The following is an 18,991-nucleotide window of genomic DNA, read 5'->3' as shown; positions in this document are numbered from 1 at the left end:
TGTGAAGTTCAAATAATTAATTTTTTTTAACAAAATAAATCCAAATATCAAGTTAATTTTTTTTTTATTTTTGACTATAACTTTCTTCTAAGCATACTTAGGTATAACTTCATAAAAAGATAGCTTATGCAATTTCCTTTAAAATAATGGATTATAACAGTTTATACGTTAAAATTCCTTGAACGTCTAGTGCTTTTACCCACATTTTTTGACAGTTGATTTATTGAAATTGCTACACCTTTTAAAATTTTGCATCCGTTAAAAAGTAGTTCTTTTAATCGTGAGTAGCGTTTAACAATGGCGTTAATTCCTAGTTATTTTTTTAATATAAAGGTTGACAATATTTTTATTTTTTTTTTTTAAAATGGATAGTAACTTTAAATATGAATGAACATCGATGGATACCAGATTGATCATCTACTTCATTAATTATAACTAAAGTAAACTGTACGGATTGTGAATTCCCACCTACCCCTACCTATATCTAATAAAGTTTCCTATAACTGTTGCAAAATCCGTTTAAATCTAGTCTTTGAGATGATGGAAAATCTTTTCACATTAGCAAAACATAGGCATTGCGTTCAATTTTTAAGAGGTGTAACGCTTTTAGTAAATTATTACTTTTTAGCAAAAATAGAGTTAATATGAAAAGAAAAATTATGACCGTGTGTCAGGATTTTTACGAAATCTGTTGTATACTGCTAAATATGAGGGTAGACTGTTTTCAGTAGCGTACTCTAAAAAGAAAAACCAAATTGATCCCGATCAACTCACATTTGCTTGAAGACTACACAGAAATTTCAACAGTTAAACATTTTAAATATATTTTTAAGTATAAATTGTTCACTTCTAGATCTTTTGTGTTTTTAGTGTTTATAATAATAATAAAATATTTTAGCACCTGCAGAAGAGATGTTAAGGAACCTTCTTGCACCTTCATCTGAAGTTAGAAAGTTTCAATGTACGAGATGTTACAAGCGTTACAAACACTCTCACATTTTGAAGAGGCATATGGATTTTGAATGTGGCATGGAACCGAAATTCATGTGTTCTATATGTGGTCGTAAGAGCAAGCGAAAGTACGAGATGGCTGTGCATATTAAGAAGAAACATATGATTTAAAAACTAATATGTTTATCACCAACGACAAAGTTGTTTCTTGTGGGAATATTTTTTTCAATTGTTTTATTTTTTGTCGGATTTATTGTCTGGATAATTTTTTTGTTTCGTTTCTTTTTTATACGGTATTAATAATTGAGTTTTATCTTCCTCTTTTTTGTGTAGACATGACATGAATACTGTCAATTATATAACATGTTCCAGTAATTATAATTTATTTTAATAAACCTAAATCGTTTCCTTCAGATTTGCCTCTTAAATCGTCATTAAACCATTTGAAAACATTCTCTTTTTACACTTAAGTTGTAGTATGCATTAGTGCTCATCTTTCATTTTTTTTTTTATCGGCCTGTAAAGTATTCGACGTGATTAATTTTTTTATAAACTGTTTAGAAGAACGCAGGTTAGGGTAATAGATTTGTGTGACTTTGGTTCCTTTGGAGGATGTTTACCGCTCTTAGGAACAAAGCAGATTCTAACCTGTTACCTATCTTTTGAATTATAATCCTAGATGAAACTAATCTTTTTACGTCGGTTAATAAGTTCCAGGCCTAAATAGTACCTAACAACATTTTTTTGCAAAAATTATTTTTTATTCAACAAAATAATCTCTTGTAGCAGCAAAATAATCATTCCAAAGCTTTTTAATGCCGCGCTTGTAAAACGATTTATTGTTGCCTTTAAAATATGCTCCTCATCGGAGCAACATCTCTTACCATAGAGCATTTGTGATATATAAAATATATAAGCTAGAAATATTGAGATCAATATAAGCATTTAAGAATACTTTAATAAATTAAATAGTTGTTTACCAAATATTATTAGGGCAATTAGAAATCTAGAGCATACATTGTATAACATATGCATGTCTATTTTAAAAACACATTCGATGCAGCAAACCGGAATCTTACAAGCTAACAATAATAATATCAACAACAATTGCCCCTGTAACGAGGCTATTTATTACAGATCTATATAATATAAAAAAAACTAGATAATATCGAGGTCAATAATAATAGATCATATTTGATAATAACAATCGGTAATTGTAATTAAACAAATGAAATTCTAGTTACTCACAGTTAATTGTGCTTACCTTATCATACATTCTTTTATATCTAAAAAAAGGTGGTTGTCGCTGGCAGCGAGATCTAAACTATACTGTGGGCGTAGAAGCAATTCAAAAACCAAATTCGTGCATTTTTACCGTGCAAAAAATGAGGCCTTTAATTTGCGAATTCGGTCTTCAAGCGCTCCACTAAACCTAGTTTCAAATAGTGGGTGCCGTGTACTGAGATGGCTGCCTATTTGATTCCTGAGTGAAGTGATGAATCCATGTTTCATCCATTGTAACATATCGATTCAAAACTTCCACTTACTCCAATTAAATATGTCTAACAACCACCGATACTCATCAATTCTTAGTTGTTTTGCTTTGGTGTGAGAAAACGTGCTACCTATTTGGAAAGCAGCTTTCTCATACTAAAATGTTAACGTCTGTATTATAATGAAAACGATACCCATTGACAAACTTTTGAGTGTCAGTTTTTTCCTGCAACTTCACTTTGCGGTTATCCATAATAATTTTCAGTGTTTTTCGATGTTTTCAGAATAACTAGCTCATTTGGCCTTCCAGAGCGCTGAGCATCATCGGTGTCGGTACGATCGTGTTGAATTCAGCAATCCAGTGTTTAATGTTTGTAATCGATGGAGCAGAGTCCGATAACCCTTTTTGAGCCATTTCTCAGTTTGAACGTTTTCCCCATTAAATAACAGTAATATAATGTATATATCAACACACGAAATTGCTTTGAATCCATTGTGTATAAAAATTACAAAAGTAGCGTCACTTCCAGCACTATAACTCGGTAAATAATAATTCGACTGACATAAAACGTTAACAGTATGCTTTTGATGGTTGATAATTTTGAGTCGCCATCTCATGGTTACGTCTGGGACTTATTGACCAACGTAATCAATATTTTTGCACTTTGAAGTAGTAGGCTCATAATCACCTTGCTCTGATAGGGCTGGAAATGTACCATCTGTTCTAAAAATTTTGAAGGGCTTAAAACATTTTAATAGAATGATCGTAGATATTTTGCCAATAGATACAATTTCTTTATTCCTAAATTTACAACGATAACTTTGTAGTTTAAGATACTCTTATTAAATACTATAATTAACAATATTATTGTTTTATTTTATTTATTAAAATCATGAATGGGCTAAAATTCGAAATCACAACACAATTGACTTAACACCACCAGATCATGTATTCAGCACAAATTTACTTATATAACTTTCAATTCTTCTTCACAAAACAAGTTGTTTTGTATAAAACGTGAGGTCGCTGTTTAAATGAATAGGAATAATAACGAAGAAAATGCAATATTTTCATTGTGAATAAATTAGCAATTAATTTAAATATCCCGAAAATAGCTGGCTTAACTTATTGCTGTTATCTGCACAAAGATAAAAAACCTTGCCTTTGAAATATGGTGTATTAATTGTAGCAAGCAGCAGAATAGTAGCTTCTGTGCGTCGCTACGCAAGTTACGCCGAGGCTTGAAAAAGGGACGTCACCGATAAACTGGAGATGTTTTCAGTACGCTGTCCCGATTTAAAGTGTCTTTTCTTCGTAAAGGTTCGTGGGTCAAGTGCATACCCATAAATCAACTCTATTGTATTTGGCTTTTGAGTGGCGATAATTTAACTAAATGGTCACAGAAATTTGATATTTTGTAACGTTTTCTGTGGTTTGCGAGGTAGTGACCAAATAACAAAAACAAGTCAATTTATTTGAACTTAAAAGTACATTACATGTTTGACAATGAGATTTTACTGAATAAAAGAAAAATAAATTATAACACGGTAATAAAAATATTGAATGTAAAATATGTAAATAAATAATAAATACTTTCCCAAACACAAGTTGATACATGATATATTGGAATTTAGCTACTTGTTTATTAGAAAATACACATGTTAGGACCTTTTCTACAGGTTTTTTTTAAAGTAAATTCGTAAACCAATAGCGCCGTGGGTGAAGCGGTAATCTACCTAGTACCTTTTATTTTTGACGTTCCCCAAATGGAAGTGGAATGATTTGTGTAGATATCCACTTTATAACTAGATAATGGACATCTATAGTGGAGCGGATTTATAAAACACCTGCGGCTGGATTTATAAAATATTACTGTTGGAGAGTAAGTTACTGGTAGAATCATTTACATAATAGACAATAATAATAACATTTAATTTTTAGGTCTTTCAAGGATATGCAGTAACTGTAACAAAAATTATTCTTCAGCCTCTGCTTTGAGAAAACACCTAGCGTTTAACTGCACTACATCTACTATAGCATTTTTGTGTAAGCTTTGTAATAAAGTTTTAAAGAATAGATGGGGATATAGAAGACATCTTCTACGTGTTCACGAATTGCTTTTAACTAAGGACAGTTTTGATGGATTTTGTCGTGAGAATCTCATTTCGTGTACGAAAAATCAAACAAATCCGTAGTATTGTTATATATTTTTATGCAGTAAATTTTAAGATGTTTTTTTTTAAATAAAATTTTTATTAAGTTTACTTTCATTGACTATATTTATATAAATGAATGCGATTACTGAGTAATTTCCTTAAGGTTTTTGCAATTCTTAAATTATTTATTTTTATAAATGGCTCATTTATTAATTAGTTATTACCACTTTTTATTCCATTAATATTGGATTATTTATTATCCCAGTAAATATTTGCTATTTATAGAACGATTTAAATAACTATTCTTGCAACGTTAATTTAAGACAGATATTTTGGCCTAATTTTAAGAATCATTTCATTCTAAATTGTGTGTGAGTTTTGTTGGCTTTGAGAGCACCAATGATTTGTGGCTTATTCGTGTAAACTCTTGACTTACAAAAAAGAGTCTAACGGGGTCATATGATCTTCACGTGAGATGACCATGCTCTCAAATCGCTCGTGCAGAATGTCCTGCTGAAACCACATGTCGTTGGTTTCAACATATCATTCCATATCATACAATTCAGACCTAAAAAATTTGGAAATCATTGACCTCTAGCGTTCGCCGTTGACGGTGATGGCCTGGCCAACATCATTATCAAAGAAATATGGACCAATGACGCCGCCATTCCAAAATCCACACCAAAAGGAGACTTTTTCGGGATGCATTGGACGCTTCCGGTACTCATCTGTATTGGTATCGTCCCAAATTCTAAAATGCTATTTGATGTTTGATGACGTATCCATTTATGCAAAAATGGACCTCATCGCTGAAGATAATTTTTCGATGAAAATTAGGGTCAGTTTTCAACTGCTCCAGAGTCCATTCTGCGTCCGGAGTTGAACATGGCTCTTCCCTAATTCCTTTCAGTTCTGTCTGTGGTCTACCTCTGCTTCTTCTGTCTGCTCGTGGACTTCACCCTGTAATTTTTTGGGTCAACCGCCCGGTATTCATTCTGATCACATGGTCCGGCCAGTTCCACTTTAGCCATTCTATGGGCTCTATGACATGTGTGACGCCTGTCCTTCAAAATCCCTCGTTTCTAACCCTGTCTCAGAGTCATTCCAAGTAACGACCGTTTCATCCTCCTTTGGGCCACTCTGAGTTTGGTTGCTATGGCCTGGGTTAAGGAAAGTGTTTCGGCGCTGTAAGTCATGACTGGAAGCACACATTGGTCGAACGGAGTCTTTTTCAAATAATATGGCATGTTTTATACATTTTGTATCTGTATGTAGTCTTACGGTCATGGTTGCATTATGTTCGCGATCAGTTTAAAGAATTATATTAATATAATTCTTAATTATAAAATATATACGACTTTCCTCCAACGCTCTAATTACGCTGTTGTTTATTTCTATTGTATCGAACGCTTTGCGAAAGTCTACGAAAACCAGGACCAATGATCAATTGTATTCGATTTTCTATAATCCCTTATCTAAAATCTCTTGTAGGATTATAAAAAAGTCGTTTACTTTATAGGATTTCTATTAGGTTATAGAACGTCACAATGGTCTCCAAGAGAAGATTTTCTTCTACTTTTTAAATTATAAACCATTTTTGATGATTTACCTAACATAAAATCCATTTTTCGCTTTCTTTTCTTTGCGTATGATTCTAAGCTGCAAAAAAGGTTTAGGCGATTTTGTATGATAGGAATTTTGTTACGTCACTTCAAGCTATGTTTTCTTGCATGTTAATTTTATATGCACCTTTAGCTACATAGATTCACAGTAGATGCAAAGTTTTGATCTATTTCTATGATGAAGTCTCTTTCCAGGCAAAGACAACACACATAACCAAAAGGAAAAAGAACAATACTTTATTCCCGAGAAAATAAAAGTGGCAAAAAAAGATCAAAGACACTCTACAGCTGCAGAAAATCTTGGAAATAATATTGAAAAAAGCAGCGATCAATCTGCCAAAGAAATCGATCTTTTAATATCGTCAGTTTCAGAAATACGTACAGATGAAACGGATACCAATGAACAAGTTGATTCAAGCGTTAAGGGTGTTAAGTTTAAACCTACCCAAAAACCGGAAGTTTCTGGCGTAACTAAGCCTCAAGGAAGTTATTACTTTAATAAGCCTGGTGTTAGTTTAAGAGTTCCTCCTCAACAAGTTTACTTTGAGCGAAATACATGCTGCTATTGCGGAAAAACGTTTACATATAAATATTCTTTAAAGACTCATGAAAAGTTTTTATGTAAACTCAAGTTAGATTAATTAATTTAAACGTTTATATAACTCTTATTCCTCATGTTTCTGTATTCTTCATTAAATTTAAAAAAACGTTTAGGAAAACCGTTTCGGTTTTCTTTTCTGAAATTTTTTTGAGAATCATTTCCGAACCATCACTCATTCCATATACCTACGATATTAAAGGAATTTACCTCTGGTGGGACTCTGTTATCGAATCCTAGGTGACATGGTATACTGGAGAATTTCCCAAAAATTTTCCATACGCATCTGACCTTCGCGAGTAGTACACCTTTCTACATGGTCTTATAAAGATGTATACTTAGACCAAGATGTTTTATAAGATGTTTTTCAGGATAACACCATAAGTAGATAATCTATGGCCCCTTTCAATTCTCCATTGTCTGCTTATTTGTATTTCCACATCTCTGTACTTGGCGATATTTTATTATTATCTAGATTTAAGCCAGGCTGCACTCACTTCCACTAAGGGGTAATTGACACAGATTGATACAGATGTTCACTAAAACTAGATATTTTATGTTCTCTAGGAGGTTTTTCGGAATGATTCCAGTACTAGAGAGATTAATAGGTATTAATCTGGGTACTTTCCATTCTCCATTGTCTGCTTCTTTGTATTACCACAACAATTAGTGTTGTTTTGGCTAGTTATTTATTAACTGGTAGATCTGGTGGTTATTATTATTATCCAGACCAAACCATGCGGCATTTACACACTCTAAGGGAAAAATTCACTCATCCCAGATACCTACGATATCAAAATGCTTAAGCTCTGGTGTTACTCTTTCCCTGTTATCGAGCTTTAGGTGACTTGGTATGCTGGAGTATCTCCCAAAAATTTTCATACACATCTGGACATCTTATTATTATTACTCTTATTAATATTATCCAGATTTAGCCATACGGCTCACACTCCCTCTAAGGAGGAAATTCACTCATTCCAGATACCTACGGTATCAAAAGGATTGACCTTTGATGGGACTCTTTCCGTGTTATCGAGCCGTAGGTGACTTGGTACGCTGGAGTATCTCCCAAAAATTTTCGTACACATCTGGACGTTGAGAGTAGTACAGCTTTCTGCATGGTCTTGTAGAGATGTTCACTCAGACCTAGCTTTCTTATGTTTTCTATGAGGTTCTTCGGAATGACTCCAGTAGTAGAGAGAATAATAGGTATTGTCTGGGTAGTTTCCATTCTCCACTGTCTTCGTATTTGAATTTCCAGATCCCTGTACTTGGCGATCTTTTCGTTGTATTTAACACGTAAATTATTGGTGTTGGATATCGCCACATCAAAAAATCTTGTTTGCCTAGTAAGTTATTCTTATATTTAATATAATAATTATAATTCTTATTATTATTATTATTACTTATAGAAACGCTCAATTAGGATTATTTGTAGAGCGGAACAAATTTATGTCTGTAAGTGCTGAGTTATTGATCTGTATATTTCTTAAACATATTCAATCTGGTATTTTACAGTGCATTACAATTTTGAAATATTCTAGCGCAATATGTTAACTGTTGTATGTTATTAGATTATTTTTAAAATTCATCTTACGGTAGATTTTCGTGCATCGTAATTCCGATGGTTTGTTAAATTCTTTTAAAGTACATACTATACCTTATTTACGTGATTTTCGAACGTTCTGTTGTTTTCCTCGAGAAGTCCCGTTATGTAATCTTCACTTTTATTTATTTCTTTTGCTTCATAAAATGCCGTTACCGTTTAAATTATTTGTTATTACGGGCTCTATAGTCTTATAAAACTAATTAATGTGTAATAAAGATTGTTTATATTCTAATTTCACACTAGCGGAAAATATTGATAAATACAAAAAAAATATATAGTCTAATTAGTTTTTAGTCAAATCATTAATTGTATAATAGTAATCTTTTAGTGGTATTTAGTTTATAGTAAGTAGTATCTAACTATCTAGTATCGCAAAAATAGAGTTTTTGCTGTATTTTTTGTTATATTGTTTTTAGTCATATGATTTGTGCAATAGTAATCTTTCAGTTTATAATAAGTAGTACCTAGTAGCCCAAAAATAGAATTTTGCTGTTGTATTGTTTCTATGCAGTTTAATACATGTAACATTAATATGTAACTTTGTATTAAAAAATAGTTTGATGCATGAAAAATAAAATTCATATAGGGTTCCATTGATCTATTGATATTGTTATCTGAAATGAAAGAATTATCAATAAAATATTTTTAAAATCATTAGGATTTGTCCCGCGAAAAATATAGATTCATGATTCAAGATTTATTTAACTACGTTTACAAATTTTACATTTGTTTGTAGCAAGTCAATTATATGTATAAGTAAAAAAGATAATATTTAACATACACAAAATACAATAGGAGATGAAAATACATTAATACGCATAACATAAAATAAAACATAAAATATACAAAATAAGACATATACCAACATAGTGAGTGAGTACATCCATTTTCATGTTACTGCCTTGAAGTGATCAAAGTATTCACTAACAGAGTAAAAAGCAAATCTCAAAAGGTATCTTTTCAGACTTACTTTAAATTTATTCATCGAAAGTTGTTTTAAATCCTTAGGTAGGACATTGTATATATTGATAGTCAATTGAGTTTTTTGTGATTTACTCAAACAATACTTAACTGTTCTGATGTTATTTGCACCTCTTGTTCTATAGTTATGTAAGTCAGAGTGTTTAATTAAAGTATCAGCGTTTTTATGTTTCCACATTAACGCTGTATAGCCCTAATGTTGGCAAGGGCATTATCTTATATTTAATAAACAGCGGATTGCATGATTCCAAATAGCTAACTTTTGCAATTATTCTTATTGCTTTCTTTTGCAATTTAAATATTGTTAGGGCATTGCAAGAGTTTCCCCACAGAATAACACCATAACTTAAAAATGAATGAAAATGAGAAAAGTACGTTATTTTCAAGATATCAACACTTGTAGCAAGTTTTAATTGTCTGAGTAAAAATAAGGTACTAGAAAGTTTACCTTTGAGATGGTCAATATGGTTATACCAAGTTAATGTGTTGTCAACTGTTATGCCCAACAATTTGACCTTATTTTCTTCCACAATCACATCGAAGGTAGACGAAAAAAATTAAATTTTGCGTTTTGTTATCATTTAGATTTAAGTTTATTCGCTAAGAACCATGATTGAGCATTGGAATTTACAAACTCAGACGTGGTTTCTAAAACTGAACGATTTTTATCAGAAAAAACAGTAGTAGTAGTAGTAAGTAGTGTCATTTGCAAATAAAACTCTTTTATATGGAGCCATGAAATTGGGCAAGTCATTAACACCATGCTTTATCTGCTTAAATTCAGAGAGACAATTTCCGTACTTGACTGCTTGGTATCTATCCTTTAGATACGATGAAATTAGTTCCAAAGGAGTACCTCTTATACCGTAAAAATGCAGTTTCTTTAGCAAAATGTCATGAGAAACACAGTCGAAATCCTTTGAAAGATCACACAGCGTTATGGCAGAGTGATTATGCTTCTCAAGGCCATCAACTATGGCACTCATCACATCTAAAAGTGCATGTGTTATGGAACGATTTTTTCTAAACCCATATTGTGAACTACTAAAAAAGTTATTTGTTTCGAAGTATGATATAAGGCGCTTCTTCAGAATTTTTTAGATTATTTTACTGAATATCGTAACGATGGAAATTGGTCTATAAATTGTCTACAAGGTCACGATCGCCCTTTTTAAAAATAGGAACAATCTTGGAGATTTAAATGAAGTTGAGAATATCCCGATTGAAAAAATACTATTAATGAGATGTGTGAAAGGTTTAGTAATTATTTCACTAGTGCTTTTGATAAAAGATGCGTTTAGCTCATTAGTATCCAAACAATTTGAATTTTTTAATATTTAATTATTTTAGTATCCTTCATTTTAAAGGAGAACCGTTTTTGCTCAATATCTCCGATATTTTCAACTTTCCGATAAAAACGGTAAGGACTGGATTGTTGCAAATACTATTTCCTACAATTTCCTTTTAACAATTTTTTTCGTGCGGTTGATACTTTTCGAGTTAAATGAGAAAATAGCAGAAGGTGGGGGAAGCATAATTATTGAATTATCTCATTTATTATTAACTTTACGACGTTGACGTATATAAAAATAAAAAAATAAACAGAATTGTATTTTGTAGACTTATAACCGTTTTCATTTTTTTTGCTAAAATCAATATCTGAGGTGGTATGGTAAAGACGCCGCAGTAAAACCTCCGGGAATTGATTAGACAAGAATTGTTTTGTTCAATATCTCGGTCATTTTAAAGTTTTAGGCAAAATGGTAGGACTTGAATTGCTGCAATTCCAAGTTCCTACAATTTCACCTTTGCAAATTTTTTCATACCGTCAATATTTTCCGAGTTAAGAAAATCTATACTATCTAAGTATACTTATTGAATTATCTCGTTAACTTTAATCAATTTTGATTGCTTTGATTTTTTGTGCAACAATCAACCTTTACGGTCCTGCGTCTATGGCAATCTTAACGAGATACAGGCGATTAACGAACCCTAAGCGATGACGTCATTAGCAGTAAAAAATAAAATGAACGAACCTACGGCCTTAAATATTGATTTTAGCAAAAACCTGAAAGAGATCGAAATTGTATAAAATATAATTCTCTCAATTTTTGTTTATCTACATTCATGTCGCAAAGTTAAGAATAAAAGAGATAATTCAATAATTATGCTCACCCCGCCCCTTCCACTATTTTCCTCCTTAACTGGAAAATATCGATCGCATGAATTAATTTAAAAAAAAGAAATTGTAGGAAGTCGCATTTGCAATAATTTAAGTTCTTACCATTTTTGTCTAAAAGTTGAAAATGGCGGAGACATTGAACAAAAAAGGTTCTCCTTTTAATTCAAGATGGCGGCTAACGCAACGGTGAGATTCAGTCGCTATTTTAAATTTACACTACAGTTGACCACCCTTAAAGGTAAGAACAATAAAATGTGGAGTAGCTCGCTGTATAAGGTCAAATGACATCCCGACTGGAGTTTGAAGTAAAGTTATTAATATTGGAAAGAAAGCATTAAATATTAGAAGTATTACATCTTTAAAATATAATTCACTTTTTTAACTAGGATAGTTTAAAAGCGAATGCACTGTATACAGTTAATTATTGGCTACATCTTGTGACAAGAGGACTAACCGAGGAAATAAAAAAAAGAAATTAAAGTAGGCATATGGACGTTTATTTTATGCTTAAGACAAGTAAGGAATAGATTCAGTATATATATATATATATATATATATATATATATATATATATATATATATATATAAATATATATGTGCTACCTTTAGAAATCCCAAGACCCACTTAAATATTTTTTTGTTTTAGGAATAATAAGCGGACTAGTAGACGAGTTAAGGAAACAGCAAATTTTAAATTCACACACTCTCACTAAAATACCCTTGAAAGACGAGAAAGGAAAAACAAAAAGAAAAAGATGTAGATCTTGTTCAGCCAAAAACATACGAAAAGTTAGTGTTTATGAGTGCGTGCAATGCGAAGAAAAACCCGGTTTGTGTGTGGGACCCTGTTTCTATGAGTATCATAGACATAAAATTGTATAACTGTGATTTAATATTTATAATAATATCAAATTAATTATCCTAAACGATGTATTTCTTTTTTAGTAAGTTATCATTTTACCTTTCAATTTAATAATTTCAATCTTTGATTACAATTGTCAATTGTCAATTTTATAGTTATAATTTGTAAGAGTGTTCTATGATTCAGAAGTTTTGTCATTTACTTAAGCAATATCGAGCTTATAAAAACAAAACAATCAAATTAGGAATTAGGTTATGTTTGAACCAATTTTCAAAGAGTGGATCATCCATTTCGTCATAGTAATCTTGGGTATTTTTCTTTGGCAGAAAAGTCAGTTTTGCTCCATTTCCTCTAACAAAGCCAATTATACATCCTGCATGAAGGAGGGCAAAACGGGGACCACGAGCTACATGAGCTTTTAAGCATGTAGTTAGGCCACGAACAAATGCATCTGTGTGTGATTTAATGGACGTGTATACCCATTCTTTTGATACACAGTGGCCTAGGTTTACCCATGACTAATCTAAATATACAGATATTGTAGCCTTCTTCGTTTTATCGAAAAATGAATTGTAAGTAACGACGAACAATAATGTCTTGTATTTTGAGAACGATTTCCGAAGTGAAAATTGAAATGTCAAAAATAAACTTATTTTAAACTTACATTGTGGCTTATGTCCAACGAAAATAGTAATAACAGAATATCAATATCAAACGTGGTGAAAACAAACTCAAACTGGATCTGGTTTTGTAACACTAAATGATTAATTTCTGTTACAGAGATCATCATGGAATTAACAGAAAAGTTACGAATACATCAGACCTTAAGTAGTCACATACCCACAAAAATAATTTCAAATAAAAAAGGTGAACGAAGGAAACGAAAAAGGTGTCGAACATGCTCGGCTAAGCATATTAGAAAACTTAGTATTTTTGAATGCTTTCAATGTGCAGAAAAACCTGGTTTGTGTCCCGGAGTCTGCTTTATTGAGTATCATAAGCAAAGAATGTTATAATTTTTCATTTAATTTTTAATAAATTTAAGAAATGGCTTATTTTATTTTTATGTTAATTACTGATTTTATGCGCTACAATTATAATACGACATTATTTTATATCTAATACTTTTTAGTGTTCAGTTTCTATTTTTTTATCCCATTACATAATATTACTCATTATGTTTATAGTTAATACAAAAACCATATAAGAAATGTTAAAAGAAATTAAAAGGGGTGTGAAATATTAAAACGTTTTTTGTGAAATTCCTATACCAATAAAAACATACGTTTAAGCGTTAATAAAAAAATAGAAAAATCACTTTTTTCTAATTTTTTAAATTTATTGTCACATTTTTAATTCCATGCTATAGATTAGAGTACGTGTAATAAATTATAAATTTTCAGGCAAATTAAAATGATTTAGAAAGTAGGTATCTAAGATACTACCGAAAAATAAAATAAAATATTAGTTAGTATTTACTAAATTGTTAAAGTATTATGACTTAACATTAATATCTTAGTGCAAAATTATAAAAATTTTGGGTAAGAATAAAGTCTTCTATAGAAGAATTCATGCCAAATACGGTATAGAAAACTGAAGTAGTCCAATGGATGGGAACATCACTACCAAACAAAAGTTTTCGGAATATATCTATACTGATAGTCAAACGTCTATATATTTTTAAATTAGGACCAGTTCAGCAACCCCAAACCGATTTAAGCTTACCATTGGAACTCTTACCTGCTTTGTATATCGTAAGAACTCTCATTAGTTATTAGGCTGTGATGTAACACATTATGTAAGAATGAAATATACCGTGATTGTCAATATTAATTTCTATCACAGATGTCTCATATGTTTTTTGCCTTCTTCTCCTAGTCCTTTCAGGTAGCTGTCTCGTTTTACCAATAGTCTCTATCATACCTAGACGTACTCTTTTGTCACCCACTCATATATCTAACCTTCTTGTTTTTCTTTCGTTTTACTAGTTATACACGAAAGTCGTAAGGATTTAATTTTCAAGGTTATTGGATATTGTCTCTCACTCTCACAGCGGTTGCTTGCATTCCTGTGCTGTACTGATTCTAAATTTTATCGAAAATTATTACTTTTTAGTACTACTTAATCATCTTATTTCTATTATTAACTAAATCGTGAAATGGACATTCTAGATATTGTTTTTTAAACTTTTCTTCACTTCACTCTACTTCACTTCAGTGGAGTATGACTTAACTTTTTTGATTTTAGTTTACATATTTTGTTTTCAACATTTCTTACTAACGAAACAGCATGAATACCAAATAATGTCACCTTAGAAGTCCGCTATTATATGATAAAGTATCAATGAGTGTAGATGTGGGCAATTTGATTATTTGATTGACCATAATAGTCCCACATAAAATCTATCCGTCGTAACATCCAATACCTTTCAGTAAGATTGTATTTGCAGTTCACCTAATTCGCCAGCCAAGAGAAGTTTCCTGACTTCTCGATGTTTGATATAGATGTCGTTACTAGCGTAGCCACGCATGTTATATTAATATAACTGCCATATAGTTGAGAGCATTTCATTTCAGTTCAAGCTACTACAAGTGTTCCTGATGAGAGGTGAATACCTCGAAACACGTGTAGAACAATAGTGGAACGTGAATTAAAAGGAAATGCAATCGTCTAATTTCAACGCCTTTTTTCTACGCAAAGAGTGCAAAAGTTGGTGTTTTTCAAAGGTAAACTGTAGATGTTTTCTCGGAATAAAAGGTTATTAATAAGATATGGACTACAGCTGTGGTAGATAGGAGTAACACAGGATACTGAGAAGATCGGTGTTGCCAACTGGAAAATCCAAGCCAGGGACTGGGAGAATGGATCAGAAACCTTAAGTAGGCGAAGGTCCTTTAAAAATAAAAAAAGACAATATAAAAATTACAGACCTATAAGTCTACTACCAATCATATACAAGATATTCATAAAGATCATCAACAACAGATTAACAAATTAATTAGATGCGGCACACCCAAGAGAGCAAGCTGGCTTCAGAAGTGAATGAGTAGAGCTAAAGCATTGACAAACCGCACATAAAAACTTTAGCAAATATATACAGACAAGCAAGAGCTAAGGTAAAAATTTATGCAAACACTCTAGAATTTCTCACTACCAGAGGCGTCCAACATAGAGACGCAGTATCGCCAATGCTCTTCATTGCAACTCTAGAAAATATATTCAGCAAAATGAACTGGCAAAACAAAGATCCATTGATGGAGAATACCTCAGCTATCTATTTGCATACGACATTGTTCTGATTGCTAACAATCTTGCAGAACTACAAGAAAAACCATGTACAACGAGCTAGTAGACAGTAGACGAGTATGTATACCTGCGACAATTAATACATAAATCTGGCTCCATACTTGCTTGGGTATCTTTTGGTAGAAATGCAGGTATATTCGACCAGTGGATACTACTAAGAGATATCGAAAAAGAATAGAAAGGATCAGACCGAAAACCAAGTTCACTGATGTAATTCACAGTATTAAATATTTAAAATGGCAGTGGGCGGAACAATTAAGAAGAAGAACTGACAATAGGTGGTCCACTAGAATTACACTGTGGTATCCAAGAGGCGTCAAGAGACCAAGAAGACGTTCAACATTAAGGGGGGACTATGACATAAGCAAACAAGCCGGTACAACATGGCACAGAAAAGCAAATTTTAGACAATCATGGGCAGAAATGAAGAATGACTACGTAAGGAAGGCTGCACCATAATCGATAGAATATGCTTAGAATGATGATGATGATGATGATGATAGAAAGAAGATGAAATAATCATGTAACAAATTAAAGGAGGAGAATAGACGTTAATAAATGTGTTGAAAGAGATGTTCAGTGTTTGTTTGACAAGAGACGTAACCGCCTCCCAATGGAATAATGCAATAATAACCATAATGCACAAAAAAGGTGACATTTCAGACTTAAAGAATTAGACACCTATTAGTTTGCCGTCCCATACATACAAACTATTCATGAAGATAATAACAAAATGGCTTGTGAATAAACTGAAACCTTACGAACAGGCTAGGTTCCGCTTCGGATACGGAACAAATGATTATCTACAAGTTATTAAAACGCTAATGGAAAATTGCACAGAATACAACAAGCCCATATTTCTTATATTCTGTTCGACCTCATGAAGATACCAAAAAGTTCCAAATAGAACGTGGAATTAGACACGGTGATACTGTCTCCCCGAAATTATTTAGAGCTGTACTTGAATATATGTTCAAGCGAATGGAACGAGAGGATAATATGGGAATTAATATAAATGAAAATTAATATACTGAGTAATTTACAAACTAATATTGTTATTGACAATGTGAGTCTTACGGGACTCACACAATTGTTTTGGGTAGCTTTCGGCAAATTAAGCTTTATCTTAAAGAATAAAGATATACTAATGTGTCTAAAACGTAGAGTTTATGACAAATGTATCTTGCTTGTAACTATATATGGACTTGAGACCATGGCCTTTACAAAGAAAATCTTAGAGAAGCTCAGTACAACCCAAAGAGCGATGGAGAGGGCCATGCTAGAGATTAGTTTGAGAGACTGTATTCGAAATATCGACATTCGTGAAAGAATAAGACTGAAGAAGAAGAAGAAGAATATAAATGAGGAGGATCTGAACCACCTAAGATTTGTCCATGACATGGTTATAATATACGATAGATTCGATAAAGCTACAAAAATACTGAAAAAGATCTATGAGGCGTCAAAAACAATTGGTCTTAAAATTAACGCCTCAAAAACAAAATTTATGATCAACTTTGTAGACAGCGATAAAATTCAGATTGAAAGCCATAGAATCGACCAAGTAATAGCTTACAAATATCTAGGCCATGAGATTCGCTTTGGCCGATGCAATCAGACAACTAAAATACACAAAAGAATAGGTGTCACATGGGCAGCCTTATATATCCTTCAGCCGAACAGACCTTAGAGGCCCAAGGCTTCAATTTTTGTCTTCTATTTCTTTCTGTCTTGTCTGTTCTTTCTCAATAATTTCAGATCTTATTTTATCAATTCCATCCGTTTTCTTTAGATATCCTCTTTTAATTTTTGTACCAGCCTCAGTGTTTGTTAATTCTTTTGCTCTTTATTTTTGGTTGTCCATATATTTGCGTTAATTATTTATTGGTTGTTTAACCGATTGAATTTAAAAATCATTTTATAAAGAGTCACCTTATCTATAAGGCTCTGAATATTACTAACTATCCAGGACATATTCTATCATAACTTTATTTTTCGTAATGTAGTAAAGAAATCGAAGAACATCTTTAATGCTAAATTGAATTTGTAGAAGTTAGATAAGATTTGTTTCATTATAAATAGTTGGTCTCAGTATTACTGTTGGGATTGCTTTAAAGCCTGCTTTACATTCTCCCAGACTATTTCCAACTTTGGTTTTAATTTTATTTCCTATCTATATTGCAATGTTGCCGGTGGCAATAGGCAATCACACAGGAGTTGCTAACTCAGCAGTAGTACCTCATGAATTTGGTCACTTCACATTTGCAAAATAATAATTATACAATTACTCGATATTACACAATACACAATCTTGATCCAGGTCAATATTAAATAATATTTGATATTTGATATTATTTAATATTGATTAATTTTTCTAATACATTTAAAGCAAATTTTAATAATTACTCACATCACAATATGACTAAAGCTTTATATATTGTATCTTATAATGCTATCCCCCTATAGTTTTTATATTCTGCAACACCTCATTTTTTGATATTTAAATTACTTCTGTGGTTGTTTTTTCATCCACACTTCAGTATTAACTCATTGATTTTTTCTTGTAGACTTTCGTCACTTTCTTTTAGACACTCAGCAATGTAGACCAATACCTTTCATCTATTCAATTTCTAAAGTTTGCCCGTTTACTTCTCTATCAGCAATTATACCAATTCCATTTTTAGTGTTGCTTTTTGTACGGACTAGAATTATCTATCACTTGGTTCTTTCCTTTTTTTATGTCTATTTTGTTTCTCGAATGCTACAATTTGGGCTATGCTTCTTTTTATTTCATCTACCAAATCCATATTTTTGCCTGACTAAGATTTTAGAGCCTTATCCTAATTCTACAAACCAGACTTCATCTGCGTTGATAAAAATAACAATATATTAATAGAGCAGTATATTAAACAGCCCAGCTATAAAAAGTCAATTGAAATTGGTTTAAACTCTCTCAAACACTACATGTTTACTCATTTCTGTTGCAGAGATTATCACAAATTTAGCAGAACAGTTACGAAGACAGCAGGAGTTAAATAGCCACATACCCGTGAAAATACCGTCAAAGAACAAAAAAGGCGAGACGAGGAGAAAAAGGTGCAGGTTATGTTCATCGAAAAATATTAGGAAAAGCACTATGTACGTTTGTCTTCAATGCTTAGAAAAACCGGGCTTGTGCTTGGGTTCATGTTTCCTGGAATATCACAAGCAGAAATTTTTATAAATAATA

The 18,991-nt window shown here is 31.9% G+C and overlaps 1 protein-coding gene across 15 annotated transcripts in view; it reads left to right on the top strand.

The window, feature by feature from the left end:
- lola (longitudinals lacking) overlaps nt 1–18,991 on the top strand; it is a 604,955-nt gene that overhangs the window by 419,562 nt on the left and 166,402 nt on the right. Inside the window, exon 5 of one of the 15 annotated variants that reach the window (XM_072526353.1) lies at nt 13,237–13,506. The exons of 12 other annotated variants lie outside the window; for them this stretch is intronic. In XM_072526353.1, coding sequence (XP_072382454.1) covers nt 13,237–13,472 — 236 coding nt within the window. In that variant the 3' untranslated portion in view covers nt 13,473–13,506. Of the gene's footprint in view, nt 1–898; nt 1,138–12,240; nt 12,492–13,236; nt 13,507–18,991 lie in introns of those variants that run through there. 2 more of the 15 variants (XM_072526354.1, XM_072526361.1) reach the window with 2 other exon arrangements.

Source organism: Diabrotica undecimpunctata, chromosome 3 (genome assembly GCF_040954645.1).
Source record: "Diabrotica undecimpunctata isolate CICGRU chromosome 3, icDiaUnde3, whole genome shotgun sequence".
Lineage (NCBI taxonomy): Eukaryota > Metazoa > Arthropoda > Insecta > Coleoptera > Chrysomelidae > Diabrotica > Diabrotica undecimpunctata.
Note: the sequence above shows the minus strand (reverse complement) of the source record. Positions and strands in the feature narration are given on the sequence as shown.